The 18,935-nt window shown below is 36.3% G+C and overlaps 1 protein-coding gene across 10 annotated transcripts in view; it reads left to right on the forward strand.

Moving 5' to 3' along the window:
- The window catches only part of LOC108967561 (partitioning defective 3 homolog B), a 144,319-nt gene extending 127,755 nt beyond the window's left edge, over positions 1-16,564 (forward strand). For 6 of the 10 annotated variants that reach the window (XM_018931065.1, XM_018931063.1, XM_018931066.1 and 3 more), the window contains exons 3-11: positions 7,384-8,889; positions 9,775-10,002; positions 10,076-10,593; positions 10,649-10,933; positions 11,002-11,606; positions 11,675-12,161; positions 12,673-12,795; positions 13,004-13,060; positions 15,185-16,564. In XM_018931065.1, the coding sequence (XP_018786610.1) occupies positions 7,384-8,889; positions 9,775-10,002; positions 10,076-10,593; positions 10,649-10,933; positions 11,002-11,606; positions 11,675-12,161; positions 12,673-12,795; positions 13,004-13,060; positions 15,185-15,779 (4,404 nt within the window). In that variant the 3' untranslated portion in view covers positions 15,780-16,564. Of the gene's footprint in view, positions 1-1,309; positions 1,747-7,383; positions 8,890-9,774; positions 10,003-10,075; positions 10,594-10,648; positions 10,934-11,001; positions 11,607-11,674; positions 12,162-12,672; positions 12,796-13,003; positions 13,061-15,184 lie in introns of those variants that run through there. The other 4 variants (XM_018931060.1, XM_018931061.1, XM_018931069.1 and 1 more) reach the window with 4 other exon arrangements.
- Positions 16,565-18,935: the final 2,371 nt, after the last annotated feature.

The raw sequence follows: 18,935 nt of genomic DNA on the forward strand, positions 1-18,935 counted from the left end.
CGATTTAATCGACCAGTGCTTGACCCTAGAGACATCTGTTGGAAAACGGCGGAAGCAAAGTTGTATATATATTATTAATTTTATTTTATGTATTTTTTTATTTTTGTATTTACTCTCTTTTAATTTTTGAATATAAAAGTTAAAATATTTTTTTGTTTTATTTTTTATATTTAAAAGTTTTTATATTTTATTAACAAATATGATTAATTAATAAAATCGTGTTCCTTTTGTCGTAACAACGAAATTTATAAAAATATGTTAATTGTCAATAACGAAAAGAAATTAAATTTTGTTTTTTTTAAAGAAATAAACCTTTGTAAGTACATTAGAGCGGGTCAATTTACAGGAAGCCAAAACAAAAAAAAAAAAAAACGAAGAATAACGTATACGGGAAATGTTCTGCGGATGATTCTGAACAACTTTGTCTAAGAGAATAAGAGTCAAAAACCGGTTTCGAGGCGGCGATTTCTAAGGCGAAGTTTTTTTTACTGATCATTAAGCTTTTTCGTCCAATTTTGAGATATGCGAATGAAATCTATTGATCGCTTTTTTAGATCGGACAACTATATATACTATATATAAATATATACAATGGAATATGAAAATATATATATGTATATATCCCATACAACCGATGGTTCAGATTTTTTAAAGTTCGCTTTAAAAATCGCTGGCTCCAAACCGGTTTTGGACTCTTAGTCTATAAAGCAAAGTTTTTCAGAATGATCCGTAGAATATTTCGCGCATTCGCGATTTTATAGAAACCGACCCGCTCTAACGAAGAGTACATACTCTATATATTTGGCATAAACACAAATATTTATTTGCCTGAATTTGATAAGAAAACGCTTGGTGTAAACAGTATTACTAACTCATTGGTGAATCGCAAGGTGGGCAGACGCTCGAGCGCCCACTTCTCGCACATATAATAGTCGTCGGCAGTAATTAATTGCGTCATTTTATTTATTGTCATTGTTGCTGGCGAGGCCGATCTAGGGGCTAACAGGCCAGCAGGCAGACAGGCGGCGAAAGCAAGGTGTTAGTTACTGCAATTGATAAGATATGAAATGCTTACAAACGCGTTTGCGCACAAAATTTGTTTTTGGTTCAGCAACAATAGTTCAGTCTAAACGGAAAAGTGATTTTAGAAGCAACTACAAGAAAATAAATAAAGAAAATAAATCAAATTTTGTTGGAACTCAAGCAAGCAACTTGAAATATAAATAAAAGTACTGCATGTTATTACAAATTTTAATAACAAATTTAATGAAAATTAATTTAAATATATTCCACCTCCCTTTAGTGCACAAAAAAATCGAAAAAATGGCGTGATTTCAAGTGAATATTCGTAAAAAAGCGCGCACAGAATCTAAAAACGACTCATAGCTGAGGTGTGTGACAATGTGAGTGCAATTGTGTGTGTGTAAATAAATAAAAAGAAACAAAGCTAAAATACTAACCAAAGATTAAAAAACCAAATTCTCTGCGACAAAAAAAAAAACAACGAAAACTACTAAAATTATAAAAAAATCTACATCTAACTCTGAATACAAAAAACATATACCCACAATGTTCGACGTACCACCGAAATGCCCCGCTTTGGCCAACAAACTGACTGGCATTTTTGGCTGGCGGCACACATATAAAGTGTCGGCGAAGCATGAAGGCATACAACACACATTCCTGCAGAAATCCTATTCGTTAACGCTGCCGAAACGGCCGCCGTCACCATATCGCGGGCAAAAGGTAATTGTAGCATGTCTCAGGCACAAAATGCAACAAAACCAAAGACAGAAAGATATTTTTGGAAAATAGTTAATTGGTTGGTTGGTACTTTTGTTACCCGAAAACGGCTCTAATAGTATTTTGAAAAAACAGAATATTGGATTGCTTGTTTATGTTTTTTATTGTTATTTATTACAAGTACAATTTTTTAAAGGAAAACATTTAAAATTGCTGAGAAAAATCTAATAGATATTTTCTAAAAAAAAAAGTCAGTTTTTGATAGGCTCTCGAAAATTTTTTTACCAACTGTAATATCTCGAATTTTTCAAACAATAGTTCTGTTTGAAACCATTTATTAAATAATGATTCCAATTGAAGATGAAGGTTTTTGACTTCGCTAAGCTAGTATATGCACGACATATGATTATGTTTGAAAATTTACCGGAACTATTACTTAAGAACCACTTTCAACATGTTTTTTCTCGAAACGCTGTTTTTGGAGGCGATGAAGGTGAAAAATTTCTGCGAAACGGTCGCACAATCGCCTTGCAAGTTCTTCTTAGTTATATTTGTCAGTTAATGATGGAAGGAATAAGGTTTTTTATAATAATTTCGAGCGACTCTGAAGTGCACATTCTTTCACAAGATTCTGCTTTGTTTTGGGAAGCCGCCAGTTTGTCCAAAAAACAAATGTTTACTACTTCTTCCATCATTACCTGTATTCATTTATAGCTCCGGACTACTTTATCTTCGAAAGTCCTCCTGGCGCAAGGGTTTCTTCATAACCAGGGACAGTATTTGATAAAAAGTATCGAAGATGAAATAAATTTTAAGTAATCCTGAAATTTCAGAAATTGTATAGTGGCTGGTAATGAATCCCGAAATATATTTGAATAAATCCCGAAATCTTGGGACTTTTAGAGCAGCAACTAATGAGTACCGAAATATAGTAATCCCGAAAATTCGAAACCTGTATAGCTGTTAATGAGCCGAAAATATAGTTTTAAAAATCCCGAAATTTCGGGACTTGTATAGTAACTGGTAATGAATCCCGAAATATGTTCTTAATAATTCCGAAATTTCGGGACTTGTGTAGCAGCTGGTAATGAACTCCGAAATAATTTCAAGTAATCCCGACATTTCGGGACTTGTATAGTAGCTGGTAATGAGTCTCGATACATATTTTAAGTAATACCGAAATTTCGGAACTAGGATCAAGAAGATCACAGGGTTTTTTGAATGTTAAGCAATCTATCAATCGTATTTTTCATAAAATATAAAAGAGTTTTATGAACTCTCTTCCACACTTTTTTAAGACTTTCGCTAATATGGCATCACAGAAAAAATTAGTTATAATAAATAATTCGTGTTAATAAAAAATGTGAAGAAAGATTAGCTTGAACAATAATTTTCTTTCTATTTCCAGCACTTTTACTTTTCATTACAATGTCTAGAATACCTTTGGTACTAACTAAATTTCATATTTGCAACTATATCTTTGATTTACAATCATTAAATGTATGTATGTCTACATTCCGATAACACTTCAGCAAACTATTCAATTAACCCAATACTCCCATTTATCTATAGTCATTTTATGACATTATTATTGCAACTTGCCCACTACTTCTATTTTCGTTACTAAGCTTATAGTAGCGTATTCATGTCAACTTCTATACCACGGCTGTAAATACGCATACCCATATTATGCACGTGTATCTCTGGTATTCCCATGTTTTACCATTTTAATACCCAAAATAAGCGCCGTTTAAGTTTTCACTTAATAAATTTCGAGGCAATCAAAGCAATAAAAAACGTAAAATATCAACAATGCCTTATCGTAAAAGCGCATACATATAAATTGATGGGTTTACAAAATTTATGGGAACAATAAAAACAACAATTTTGTTGTGAACTTTATTTGCATGCGCGAATAAATCACGAAAGCAAAATGTGAAATAAAATAAACAATAAATAAAATCACTAGTATTTAAATACATCTAAGCATTAGCGTTGTTTCATTGATGCGTTGAGCGATGCGCTGGGCAGAGAGGCGTATTTCCGGCTATTTGTTTTTGTTTTTCTATTGTATTATTTGTTGTTGATTTTGTCTAATTTTTTGTGTCATTTTACGTGCTTACAACTGTATTGAACTTTAGTTTTGTGCTAGTTTTTTCCGGGATACTTTTTTGTTTCACAATCGTCATATGTTTCTGTGTTGTTGCTTTGTTATTCTAACTAATTTTTTAACATGTTTTACGTTTTAATGTTATTATTGTAGGTGTTTCGAAGTTTTCGATAATTTAAAATTTCTTGTAGTAAATATGGTCTTAAATTTCGGGATTGTTAACTTTAATTTTATTTATTATTACTTTTTTTATTTGCAAGGGAATTACTGGAAACGAAACATTTCAGATAATGAATCCCGAAAAATATTTTAAGTAATCGCGAAATTTTGGGACTTTTATAGCATCGGATAATGATTCTCGAAAAATATTTTAGGTAATCCCGACCTTTCGGGATTTGTATAGCACATATCCTATAAAGGAGCCTGAAATATATTTGAAAAAATAATTTTGAAATTTCGATATTTAATCCCGAAACATATATTAAGTAATCGCGATATTTGGAACTTGTGGAGTACTTGACAATGAATCCCGAAATATATTTTCGGTAATCCCGAAATTTCGGGACTTTCATAGTATCTGATAATGAATCCCGAAATATATATCAAGAAATTCTGATTTTTGGGATTTCTATATTTAGTTAATCCCGAAATGTCGGGACGATGATACATTAAAATAATACACTTTAAAACCAGTAAATGTAGAATTTTATGTATAATCTCTTACAAATCTCCGTTATAAAACAAAATTCCATTCAAATGTTTGTGTAATATTATAATATATTTTTTAGATTATTTCTAAAATTTATTATTTTTATTTATTAGGAAAATTTAATTATAGACTTTCTCAAATAAGGATTTTTCGTAAAATATATAACCCAAGAGCTATTTATTCATTTTTTTTTATTAGACAGTCTTAGTTTTTGTTTATCTATCGCATGATAGACTGCTTGAATCACTCTACAATTTTATTTTATTCTCAGTTTTTTCATTAGACAATTTCAAGCTTTTGATTAGGAAAAAAGTTGCATGATAGAAAATTAATAAATTTTTTAAACTCAAAAATTTCATTCACTTCAACTTTTTCAATAGATCTGAAATTTTTCATTAAATAGGTTTTAGTATAATATTTAACCCAAAAGTTAATTATTCAGCTTTTCATTATATGGTGTTAATTTTTAGTAAAAAAAAAATTTCGTTATTTTTTTTATGTATTTTAATTATTCTCCTTACTTACTATATTTATTTTTAGAGTAAGAATTTATTCAATTTATTTTTACTATTTTCTTTATTTTTTCATCATAATTACGCGTATATATTTGTGTGATGCAAGTTTTTGCCATACCGAGCGTATTTTTCTATATTTTCATCATATCATTTTGGAATTTAAAGTTTTTCATTTATTTTTTCATGCATACCATTACCATATACATACATACATATGTAAAATACAACTCATATAGCTCTGCCTTTGCAGCCATCCATATCTACTGCCATCACCAGTCATTCGCTTGTCTTTGCTGCGTGTTTTTTGTTTTATGGCGTTTGTTGCTATTGAAGTCTTTTGTTTTGCCATTATTCGCTTTTCTCACAGTTATGAGCAATCCTATAACCATATAAAAAATGAATGCAACACATTTTGGCCAAACAAGCTGTCACATATTTCAGTTTATATTATTTTTTCTCTATTTTTTGTTTTATACAAATTTTTACTTTTATTTTGTTGCATTCGGTACACCCACATGTGGCAGCCGTAAACAATATATWTTAAATTGCCTCTATATGGGCTCTGTGACTCACCAAAAAGTGTCAAATGTGCGCTGCAGTGCATATTTCTTATAGGAAATTTTTGGTTTGTGGAATTATGAATGAAAAAAGAAATACAAAATGTGTAGAAATAAATATTTAAGAATTGAAAAATGTAGAGAAATAAATATATAGTATAAAGAACAAAAAAAAAAAAAACTCATAGAAATATTCATTTTGATTAAAATTATGAAGTTTTCCTTGACGAAGAACTCCTAAAACTACCTCAGAATGTGTTTGACTGTTGCACCAAAAAGTATGTCACTAAAAACATACCCAAACAGCTAATTGGGACTACACTTGTTGATCTATTTCCAGTTTCCAGACGTTTTTGCAGAAATAACAGAGAAACTTCAAATTTAAAGCGAAATTTTGTTATCATTCGAAAGAATTTATTTTTTGCAGATTATCTCATCATCTCTGTCAATTTTGGCTATGTCTCAGATGGTCCATCCGTTGTGTCCAATTTTGGATGACTCGTTCGAACATTTCGACTGGTAACTGACGAATGACACGCGTGATGTTTTGCTTCTGAATCAAAGCGGCAATGTCCGCATAGACTTTAGTCTTTACAGTACATACCCACACAGGAAAGAGTCTAACGGTGTGATATCACACGATCTTGCTAACCAATCGACCGACCCAAAACGTGAAGTTATCTACTCTCCAAAGTTATCTCTCAATAAACACATGGATTGCTGCGATGTGTGGGAAGTGGCGTTATCTTGTTGCAACCAAATGTCGCCAAGATCACAAGCTTCAATTTCAGGCATCAAGTAGTCGGTTATCAAGGCGCAAAACGGTCGCCATTGACGGTTACGTTCTCACCCGCATTATTTTTGAAGAAATCTGGGCCGATGATTGCACCACCCGCACCAAACCGTTGTTTTTTCTGAATGAAATGACAGCTCTTGAAGCTCTTCAGATTGCTCTTCGTCCCAAATGCGGTAATTTTGCTTGTTTACATACCCATTGAGCCAGAAATGGGATTCATTAAACATCGGATCTTCTTGGAAAGTTTCAAGAGCGAAGCAATGTCGCTTGGGGAGGTTGAGAGGCACAAGCTATATTTTGTATGCTTCAACTTAAGATCTCGACGTAAAATGTGCGAAATCGGTCCATACGTCAATCCGAGTTGCTGATCTGTATAGTTCTATTCATATAGATCTAGCCTTCTGTTTTTATGACTACCCAAAGATGATGTCTTGTCAAAGTGGTTGAGTTCTTTTTAATATCAATTATGGTTCTAATGCATTGCCACCAGAAATGACCTTTTCCAATACGAAATTTTTTTTTTAAATACGAAAGTAGAATCTACCAAAAAGTCAGTGACCTCTGTAATAAATATAAATACAACTTCGTTGCATACTTTCGAATAATTGCTCAAACGAACTTGAAATATGTGTGGAGGTAATGAAAACGACAGAATTTTTTATTAACACTTTGGCTTTTCTACGCAACGGAAGTCACATACTCAAGCCATTATTATGGGCAGCAACAGTTACGCTGCGCAACAGACATAGGCATAGGCATTTCAGCGATTGCCTTATTTTACAAAGTATTTTTATGACCGCACCTAATTAACTTACCAAGCCACGTGCACAGCAAAATAACTACAAACACACAGAATATTGATTAGTTCTTAATTAAATACTTTATTACCACTACATATTTCTAACCATTTACTAATATGCGTCCGCTTTCCGTTCCACCACTTTCATTTGCAGGAGCCTGATTCTTGGGTTGCCGTACACCATCTACAAACACAGTCGGGCATACTCGACCCCGACGATTGTGTCGGCGATGTGGCCGATGATCGCGAACAAATACTTGCCAGTTTCGATGACTCTGGTCCGGATCCGGGTGTGCCGCAAGGTGGCGGCGATGGTGCCTCAGGCAGCTCTTCGGTGGGCACCGGCTCGCCCGATATCTTTCGTGACCCCACTAACACAGATGCACCCACAAATGGGCAACGCGGCGATACTGCCACGCCGCACATTGAAGTCACCAGCACTACTGCCTGCCCCATGACTGGACTGGGTTTGCAAGTGCGTCGCAGCAGTGATCCGAATTTGCTCGCCTCGCTGAAGGCGGAGGGTGGCAATAAACGCTGGTCAGCAGCAGCGCCACACTGCGGCGGCGATTCACCCGATCGTGTGCTGCTCGATAAAAGCGGCTATTTAACGCCACAGTGGGAGGAGGAAGACGATGGACAACAGCATGCGACAGCCGCACCGACGCAACAACCGTTCGCACGCTCCGGTCGCTTGTCCATGCAGTTTCTTGGCGATGGCACGGGATACAAATGGATGGAAGCCGCCGAAAAGTTACAGCATCAGCAGCAGCAGCACCCGCAACAGCAGTCGTCGCATCAGTATGCGTCGCAAGGACAGATGTACACTACCAAGTCACTGCCGCGTGAAAGTAAGCGTAAAGAGCCGCTCGGTCAGGCTTACGAGTCGATACGCGAGAAAGATGGCGAAATGTTGCTCATCATTAATGAGTATGGTAGTCCGTTGGGTTTGACGGCCATACCGGACAACGAACATGGCGGCGGTTTGTTGGTGCAACACGTGGAACCGGGTAGTCGCGCTGAACGCGGACGCTTGCGTCGCGGCGATCGCATATTGGAAATCAATGGCACCAAATTGATCGGTCTAACCGAGGGTAAAGTGCAGGACTATTTACGACGCTCACTCGAAGCTTCCGAACTGCGTGTGCGCGTGTTGCGCGCCAGTGGTAGTAACGCTAACCAACGTAGCGTCAGCAAATCGCGGCGTCGTGACTCTAAGGTCGCCGAAATGATTGAAGCGGAAGAGAAATTGGCCTCAACCGTAGAAACGAAGGTGGCGACTGTCTCGCCCACACGTAAGCCACATACTGCGCCAGTGGGCACGTCTCTACAGGTCGCGAATACACGCAAGCTCGGCCGCAAGATCGAAATTGTGCTGAAGAAGGGTCCAAACGGTCTTGGCTTTTCCGTGACAACACGCGATAATCCAGCCGGTGGCCATTGTCCGATTTATATTAAGAATATACTGCCGCGTGGCGCTGCTATCGAAGATGGTCGTTTGAAGCCGGGCGATCGCTTGCTCGAGGTGGACGGCGTGCCAATGACGGGTAAAACCCAAACGGATGTGGTCTCCATTTTGCGCGCTACGCAACCCGGTGCTACGGTGCGTTTAGTAGTGTCGCGTCAGCAGGAATTGGCCGAACAGGATGAGCGGGAAATTGTAAGTATGCCGGAGAGGGTTAATCTAATTAGTCGAGGTTATAAAAAAATTACAAAAAAATTTATTCATTAGAGCAATTAATCGAAAGTTTGCTCTGTAAAATGATTACTAGGAAGTTTAATCAAAAAATTTGTTTAATCGAGAAATTAATTGACTAAATTATTAAAGTTTAATTGAAAGATTAATCGATTTAATTATTAATTGAAAGGTTAATCAACTAAATTATTAATCGAAATAAATTAATCAAAAGATTATTAAAAAAAAATATTAATAGAAGGAATAATCGACCAAATTGTTAAATTTCATTCGAAGGATTAATCTACTAAAGGATTAATCGAAATACTAATTGACTAAATTAATAATCAAAGGTCGACTAAATTATTAAAATTAAATCCAAAAATCAATCAATCGAAAGAAATTAATCAGAATATTAATAATAAAAAAAGGTTAACCGATTAAATTTTCAAATTTCAATCGAAAGATTAATAAGCTAAATGATTAATCGAAAAAATTAATAAAAATAATAATCAAAAGACTATTCGACTAAATGATTTAACTTTGATCGAAATATTAATCATCTAAATGACTAATCGAAAGGAATTAATTAGACGAAAATTAATAAAAAAAAAATATATTATTCGAAAGACTATTAGATTAAATTCTTAATTCTCAATCGAAAGAAATTAATCTAAAGATTAATAATAATATATTAATCCAAAGACTAATCGACTAAATGGACAAATTTCAATCGGACGATTAATCTGCCAAATGATTAACCGAAGAAATTATTCAGAAAACTAATAAAAAAATTATTAATCGAATGACTAAGCTCCAAGATAATTGTAATATTTTCCTACTAATTTATATTTTCAACATCCTTTCCAGAACTACGACGAGAAAGAGCGCGACGTAATGAATACACCACCAAAACCGCCAGCGCCAGTGCTACCTTCTTCTTTACAAAAGCAGCAGCAGCAGGATAAGCTGCCGAATGGCGTTAAGAAGTCCAACAGTGCACGGTCGCTCTTTGAGCAGCACCAACAGCAAGCACAGTATCAGCTGAACGAATCCCAGCACTTCATAGACGCAGGCAGCGAGTCGGCAGCCTCAAGCGTAAGTATAATCTTCAAGCTTTCGATGAATATTTTTTAACCTCTAAACCCTCGTTCCCACTCGAATAATGTAGGATAGCTTACAAGCGGGCATCGCATGGCGCTCACGCGAAGTACTCACACTACACATACCGGTGCACGATACAGAGAAGGCCGGTCTCGGTGTCAGCGTCAAAGGCAAGACAAGTTCAAATTCCAACAGCAGTAACAACTCAATGAAACACGACGGTGATTTGGGTATTTTCGTGAAAAATGTCATACATGGTGGCGCCGCATCACGTGACGGACGTCTACGCATGAACGATCAACTCTTGAGTGTTAATGGTGTCTCGCTGTTGGGTCAAAATAACGCGGAGGCAATGGAGACGTTGCGTCGTGCCATGGTCAACAATCCCGGTAAGCATCCGGGCATGATAACGCTATCGGTGGCACGCAAAATCGCACGTTCCGCCAGTTCGGGTGACATACTCGAGCAAACCAACAGCAGCTCGAATGCCAGCGATAATTCCGGCGCTACAGTGATCTATCTGAGTCCGGAGAAGAAGGAAGCACGGAGTGGAGCTGGTGGCTGCGCCACAAATGAAATGAACAGGTTACTGTGTGTGTCTCTCTTTTTCTAAGTCATTTATACAACATCAATCTTTCAGATGGAGCAATCCCGTATTAGATCGTCTAACCGGTGGAGTTTGCTCGTCGAATTCATCACAACAGGCGCGTCGGCCCTCACGCGATCACTTGAACGCTGGCGGTGGGGTTGCAGGTGGTATTGGTGGTGCGCCCGGTAGCGCCGGCGTACATAGCTTGCGCAATGAGAGCTATTACATGGCAACAAATGAAACGTGGTCACCAGCTTTGCATCATCAGAAGATGATGAATGGCCATGTCAATAACAACACAGTTTTAATTGAAGACGATCCAGAGCCAATGTCACCGTGAGTACTCTCATGTTACCTAGACCCTTCAAAATATATTTAAACATATATTTATGATTTTAATTCAGTACACTGCCCCACCATCCCAACGATTCAGTGTGCACTCAAAGCAGCAATGGTGGTCCAAATACAACCACAGCCGCACCGGGCTTCGATGCCACTTACTCATCGCAGTTGAGTCTCGAAACGAACAACTCCGGTGTGGAGCACTTTTCGCGCGACGCGCTTGGACGCCGTTCGATATCGGAGAAACATCACGCCGCCTTGGATGCACGCGAAACGGGCACCTACCAGCGCAATAAGAAGTTGCGCGAAGAACGCGAACGCGAGCGCCGCATACAACTAACCAAGTCTGCCATATATGGTGGCTCCATGGAGTCGCTAACAGCGCGTATTGCCAATGCGAATGCGCAAATACCCGGCTATAAGCACACGAAGACCGCTTCCGGCGTGGAGGCGCAACAATTGCAAGCGGAGGCGCGCGATCAAGTCGGTGATTTGGGTCCCTCGCTGGGCTTGAAGAAATCCTCATCGTTGGAGTCGCTGCAAACCATGGTGCAAGAGATACAAATGTCCGATGAGCCACGCGGTCCGACGGCATTGCGTGCGCCGCGTGGACGTGGACGTGAGGACAGCTTGCGCGCCGCTGTGGTGGCGGATCCCGAGGCGGGCAGTGAGTAGCACTGAAAATTTTCAAACTTTTTTCTTATTTCATATTATTTTCTCTAACTCTCATTATAGAGCCACGCAAGCACTGGCTGCTCGAAGAGGGCACCGATCAGGATGGCGGCTTTGCGCATCGCAACGGTCCCTTCCAGAGTTCGCTGAACGACGGCAAGCACAAGTCGCGCGCCAAGAAGCCGAGCATATTGCGCGGCATCGGTCATATGTTTCGTTTCGGCAAGAATCGCAAAGATGGCGTTGTACCGATAGATACGCAAGCCGCTGCGTTGGCTGAGCGCCCGCCGGCATCGCTGCCCAACAATCATCTGCCTGCCGCCGCCTTAGCCGCGCTCGATCGAAATACGAAGCTGGTGCCACCAGCCTACCAACCGCCGCCGCCCTTACCGCCTGCCAATAGCACCGGCAGCGGTGGCAGTGGCGCAAATGCTGGTGGTGGCATTGGTAACTTGTCGTCGAACTCGAATGGCATACACCACAATGATATTTTCAATCATCGCTATCAGCACTACGCCAACTACGACGAACTGCATCAGCAACAGATGAGGTGAGCGCGCGTTTGCTTCGCTGAAAATTGTATAAATTGTTTATTTAACTGATACACGCATACAATCATACACTCATAAACACATACATATACATGCATTTCTATATGCATTTATATATAAACGAAATTATATAAGCGTTCACTACGCTAACTGTATGTTGCGCTTTCATGAAACAAATATATTTTTCTTAATTTTTGTAATGAAAGTCGCTGCGGCATTTAGCAGAACTCGCATTTTACACACACACACATACACATTTACATTTTCACTCTCTTTAATGTCTGTTACATTTTCTCTTTTTCTCTTCCCATCACCAAACCAACCACCATTATCACTACTATTTTCCGTTCATTTTTAAATTTTTGAAATTATTCTGCAAATAAACCGTTATAATAATGCATTAAACAAACACGCCACACATGCGCATATGCAATTTTTAAATGAAAAAAAAATTAAACAAAACACACACACACTTGCCCAAATATATTGCACTATTTATGCACGAAAAAGCAGCGAAAGCGAAAACACGGCCACTAAACAAAATCAAAATAGTACAGATGTTTTATCGGAGTCGACATTAGAATGCATGCGGCAACAAGTTATCAGGCAGCGCATTAAAGTCGAGGCGGAAAGGTAACTACTAACTGCAACACAACATGCACACATACACACACATTTGAAACATGCATACATATCGCTCTTAAGTGTATGTATGTATATATGTACTTTGTAGCTGTATATGTGCTGTGGTTGCCACACTTAAGCATTTTTAAACCACACGCCTCTCAGCTTATTAACTTACTACCGGTTTTCTCGGTTCTCGCTTTGGTTCCTATTGCAGCTTTACCCCTAGATATGTGCGTTTGAAATCGGAAGATTGGATTTGCTTTGAATTGAAGTAATTGCCATATTGCTTTCTTAAACACTAATTTAGTTTTATTTGCTAGAACTATTATTTTTTAAGTATTCATTAATTTATTATATTTACATATTAACTGTATTAATTACTTATATATATTTTTTTTAAGTATTTACTATTTTTAAGTATTGACTATATTTTTTTCTGAGTATTTTCTTATTTATACGAGTATATATTTTTTAATTAGTTTAATTTTTTTTTTTTGGTATTTCTGTAACTGTATTTTATCCGCTGCATACTCTAGTGCTGTTAGGTGCCTAATTAATAACTTTAAAAACCAGCTTGCATTTAATTGGATATTAGTTTACTTATTGTAATGATTTTGTAAGCCACTATCTTTTTTTTTGTTTTTTTTTTTTTGTTTTTTGTAATGTCAGACATTTCGTAGTAAGAAAACTTTACATTCAACTCTTTCGGCATAAAAACTTCAAAAAAAAAAAAAAAAAATCACATAAGCGGTTACAGGAATTGGGGTTTTATACGGCCAAGGACTGTTTTTTCGTAGATCGGAATAGAAAATAAGGCCGTTTATGTTCGATTTTACTCAGCTCTATATACAATTTGCGTTACAAAGTAAACAGAAATTAGTTTTTTCGGCAAAATCAATTTATTTTATTCAAAATAGTCTCCTTCTGCTTCAGTACAGCTTTTTGCACTGTCCCAAAGCTTGTCGAACGAGTGTTTTAGCTCTTGAATGCCCTCTACGTCTGCATAACGCTTTCCTTTCATGGGCAAGCGCATTTTTCCGAAAAGGAAGAGGTCGCACGGTGCCATATTAAGTGAAAGCGGGGACTGGTTAATGATTAATGAAAATGAAATATGATTTTTGGTCAAATAATCGTCCTTCGAATGTTGGATTCTGAGCAATTTTCGGTCGTCAGGCAATTTGTGCGAAACAAATCGTGCACACACCTTTCGTAAGCCCAAATGTTGTAAAATGTGATAAATCGATGTTTTGGAGATTTTCAATTCCATTTCCATGAATTTCAATGATGATTTCGGCTGATTTTTAATGAATTCACGCACAGTTTCGATGGAATTTCCGGTGATCAAAGGATTTTGATTGGCCCACGTGTTGATCGTCATTAATGTCCTTACGACCACTTTGGGGATAGGCAATCATCGCCATAAACTTGTTTCATCAATCGAAACGTTTCGGTAAAAGTTTTACCAATTTCAAAACAAATGTTGGCTCTTTGTTCGAAGCTCGTTTCCGCACCGATAACACAAACAGACTGACACTTAAAACGCAATAACTTCATTTCCAATCAATGAAATGTCATGAAATTGTCACTTAAGAATCGATAAAGATAGCAAATTCTAACGCACCGGTCGACATATAGATGGCGCCAACAGGGGGCATCTAGATTCAAAAATTCCTGTTTTCTTTGGAAAGCACCTTGTATTACAGTCGGTGAAATGCCACCATTCAACCCGCTTAAAGACCTAAGCCGTTCAGTCAAAGCACCAAAATATTTATAATAAGCCTGTAAAAATAAAATAAACTGCTGCAGTTCGTATTTAAAAACTTTTTTTACATTATCTTTAGTACCTATTTCAATTACGATTTTCAAACTTTTTAAACAAAATGAATTAATTTGCTATGATTATTTTATCTTTTGTAAATTTTTGGTAGTTTTATTTACTTAACATCTATTTTACCCCTTTTATCTTTTATATTATAAAATTTCGCTTGATTGGTTACTTGCATTCTAATGTCCGCAGAAACAAAATTTTTATAATTAAATTATTTTAATTTTTATTATATTATTTATTATGACACACACACATTCATATGTACGTACTTTTCTTCATAACACACATTTTGCATGCGCCCACTTTCTTCGCTTCACATGCTTGCCTTCACCTTGCTGTGCTTTAAGTTCCATTTTCATTTCCTTAGATGTTACTCGCCTTGCTATACTATCAAGACATACTTAGATTTATATATTTTTCCACACACACCACATCAACATTACTCATGCCATTTTTCCCTTCTGTAAACGTTTTCTCTTGCATATACTCACATCCGCGAACTTGCTTCGTCATGCCCTACGCTTTGCCGCTCTACATTTTCGATGGGTGTTTGTGCGGTCTGTGCAGTCGCCGTCATCAGCATTATCATTCGCAACGCAGCGCCCGCTCACAGGACATCAACTTACAGCATCATCATCATCACGCTGCCATGTTAAGCAACAGCGGCAGCGCTGCCGACAAGAGCAGTCTGCTGCGACCCACATCCACATACTATGAGTACGAGACGGTGCAGCACAGTGTAAGTCCAGCTGCGGCGGCGGCGCAACATCATCAGCTGCGCAATGGTAGTCTCAAGCAAAACGGACATCACTCACCGATAACGGTGAATGGCGTGCAGCAGCAGCAGCAGCAGCCACACAACAACACCAATCATCATCAACAACAGCAGCAACAACAACAAGCACAACAGCAAACAGTTGGACCACCACCACAAGCGCAACCACACTGGAAAGTAGCCGGCATGAATGGCTTCTCGCCCGCCTCACTCAACAGCAGCGCGCGCAGTCGCGGTCCCTTCGTCACACACGTGACCATACGCGATCAGAGTTCAGCAGCCATCGCAGCACAACAACCCACATACCAAACGGTACAGAAGCAGCAGCCGCAATTCGCGAGCGCAGTCGTTAGCGGTGGCGCACAGCCGCACGCATCGAAAGTGTGACTATAGGTGCCGGTGCTGCGCCCACGGCGTGGCGTAGAACAAGCAAACCGCGCGGCAGTTGCTGATACATCGCTGGCGCGCGATGTGTGTGATGTTGGTGGTGGTGGCAGAAATGATGATGGCAGCAGCGCTGGTGGCGACAATGACTACGAGGATGTGGACTCGGATGTGGTGGAGATATTCTACCTCGCCACCGAGTGTTAAAGCGCATGTCGCCGTCAGCAGTTTTCTAAGTCAACAGCAATACAAAAGCGTACGTGGAACAAAAAAATTGGCTGAGCGAAAAAAGAAAATTTGTAAATAAATAAATTATGTTCAATGTGGCACACAGGAATTGGTATGAAATCCTTAAATCATGAGACTGCAACAAAACAAACAACAACAACAAATTATCAAGTGCTGGCATACAATTACAAAATGTGGAATTTGTAATCATAAATATTTAAGTAATTAAAGTTAAATTTATATATAAAAGAATTGTGTGAGCGCTAACGGTAGTTGCAGCTATTCTGCGAAATTTACAATTATATATACACTAACATACATTCCGTTGCAGCATTCGCATAGTTTGCAGCTTGAACAGTATTGTTTTTAATTTAAAAAATATTTATATGCAGCAATGCTGTCTGCATAGCGTTAAAATAAATCGAATATATTGTAAATTTATTACAGCAAATAACGAAACGAAAAAAATACATAAATATACGAAGTAGATTTAATAAGCCAACTGCTCAAAGTGAGGTTAGGCGCGAACTAAACCCTAAAATTAAGTAAAAAAAAAAAAAGAAAAATATGCAAACAAGCGCGTAGATATGTAGTTCTACATGTATTTACGCCAGAAAGCGATATAATTTTCTTTAAAAAATATGTGGAATATTATATTTTATTTTCTGCGTCTAATATATAATGCGTAGATACCAAAATGCAGCAAATTAAAGCTACAGCATAACAGAAAATGCTTATACGTAAATATAGTATGCATTAATTATTGTATTTTTGTTTAATTTATGATTATTGTAACAACAATTTAAAATAAATTGCGCGCGCATACTTATTTTCTTATCAATAACTATTCGTTAGCTATTTCTTTGTGCATATTTAACATTAACGGCAAGCATATGTTGTTATTTTGTGTTATAACGTGGCAATTAAGACTTTTGAAAACAAATTTTTGTTATAAATTAATTTTCGAAAATTAAGCACATAACCTAAAAGTCAGAAATACATGCTAGCGCCCATATGAGTGACGTTACAATTCTAAAAAAACACTTTTGAAACAAAAATTTCCTTATGTACATATATTAATTTTCGAAAATTAAGCACACCACAACCTAAAAGTGAAAACTCTACGCTAGCGCGCATATGAGTGACGTCAAAGTTCTAAAAATGCAAATTTGGTTATTTTTAATGAAAACATACGTTAATAGTTGACATATAAAAATATATATAGTTTTTTTAAAATTATATATTGTCATATAAATTTATATTTGGAAATATTATTGCGTAGCTTGTTGCAAAGTCATTGCCGTAGCTAATTTATGTACATATATATGTATATTGAATTATGCAGCAAGCTCTATTATTACAAATTTCTTGTAGTTTCCGTCTACTTTTTGACTGCCTCTCTGCATAAACCAAGTTTGTAAGAATTTGAAAACTTCGAATTTTGTTACTACTAACTATAAGTTTTCATGATATTTAAATATTCTGAAGCGCTCTTAAAAACATGTAAGATGGATTGAAGGAACACAAAAATATTTTGTTTCTCAGTGTTTTACACTAAAAAGTTACTTCTTTCAAAATTTTTGACACAGCAAGATCGTCCATTCAACAAATTAAACGAAATAATACCAAAATATAAATTCTTGCTTATTATATGCTGGTTAGTATAAACAAAAAACAAAATTGCGAAAAAATTAGTCGAATTATGTCTGAATGTTGACTTTCAACAATAAACAATAACAAACAAATTTCCACTCGTACGCTATTTCATCTGCCACAGTGGACGTAAAATCAAATTGGCTTCAACGTAGCCACCTGTGTCTATAAAAAGGCTTAAAACTTATTTTCTACTTAAGAGTTTTTCTAATTTAAAATTAATAGCGTGCAGTTTCATTCCAAAAATATTTTACAACTATTACTAAATACCAACTACTAACTGTTTTTGTACTTAAGCAACGCAAACAAGGCATTCGAAATTATTTACAGTGCAGAATAATTAAATTTATGTACAAAAAATACATTTTTACAATGTTTTTGATATAAAAAATAAAATATAAGAAATTAAAAATATTTAAAATAAAATAAAAAGGCAAATCATAGACAAAAATAAACAAAAACAACTACATACAGCAGAGCTTAGCGAGTAAAAATAGTTCACGAAAAAGAAAAATTTGTACAAAAACTAAAATGTAAATACGAATTTGCATTAAAAACTAAATAAATGAAAATTTTAAGTTCAACCATTGAATTTAATTAAGAAAATTTGTCTATAGCTTTATATGTTTGTTTGTAAACATGATTTTTTTTTGGTAAAAAATTTTTGTAAATAACAAGAAACATTGTATAAATGCTTATACATAGAAAAAAATTTTTTTTTTCAACCAATTTCCGGCACGCCTTAACGCCATGAAGCCATCTTTAACCTAACCTAACTTTTAAGTCACACATTTAACGCCGCCGCAACGCTCTAGCACACCAACCAAACGCACTCATTATTCATTTACATATATGTGTATGTATTTGTCATTTAACATTTTTGTTTGTGTAAAACATATGTATTCCTGTATATGTGTGTAAACCTTTTGTAAATAATATTTGTAATATTTATAATTTAATTTATATAAGTGAAAGCATAAGATATTTCTGACATTTATAATATAAGCGCGTACATAACTGTTAAAATATATGTCTATATATGTTTAATTACATTTAATACAATTAATGTCATTAATTTTTTGTTTAGCGTGGTTTGAAAGTATTTGTGAAAGTACTTAATTTTGTAGGCACTGCGCGATTTTTTGTTTGTGTTATTATTGTTTGTTTGGTATAATATATTAATTTAGTTCTTTTACTAATTTTTGTTTATTATACTAATATTTTATTATTATTTTTAATTAATTTTTGTTCATTATTATTAATTATTATTTTATTTTT

This window comes from Bactrocera latifrons, unplaced genomic scaffold (genome assembly GCF_001853355.1).
Source record: "Bactrocera latifrons isolate USDA-ARS-PBARC rearing strain unplaced genomic scaffold, ASM185335v1 scaffold_19, whole genome shotgun sequence".
Classification (NCBI taxonomy): Eukaryota; Metazoa; Arthropoda; class Insecta; order Diptera; family Tephritidae; genus Bactrocera; species Bactrocera latifrons.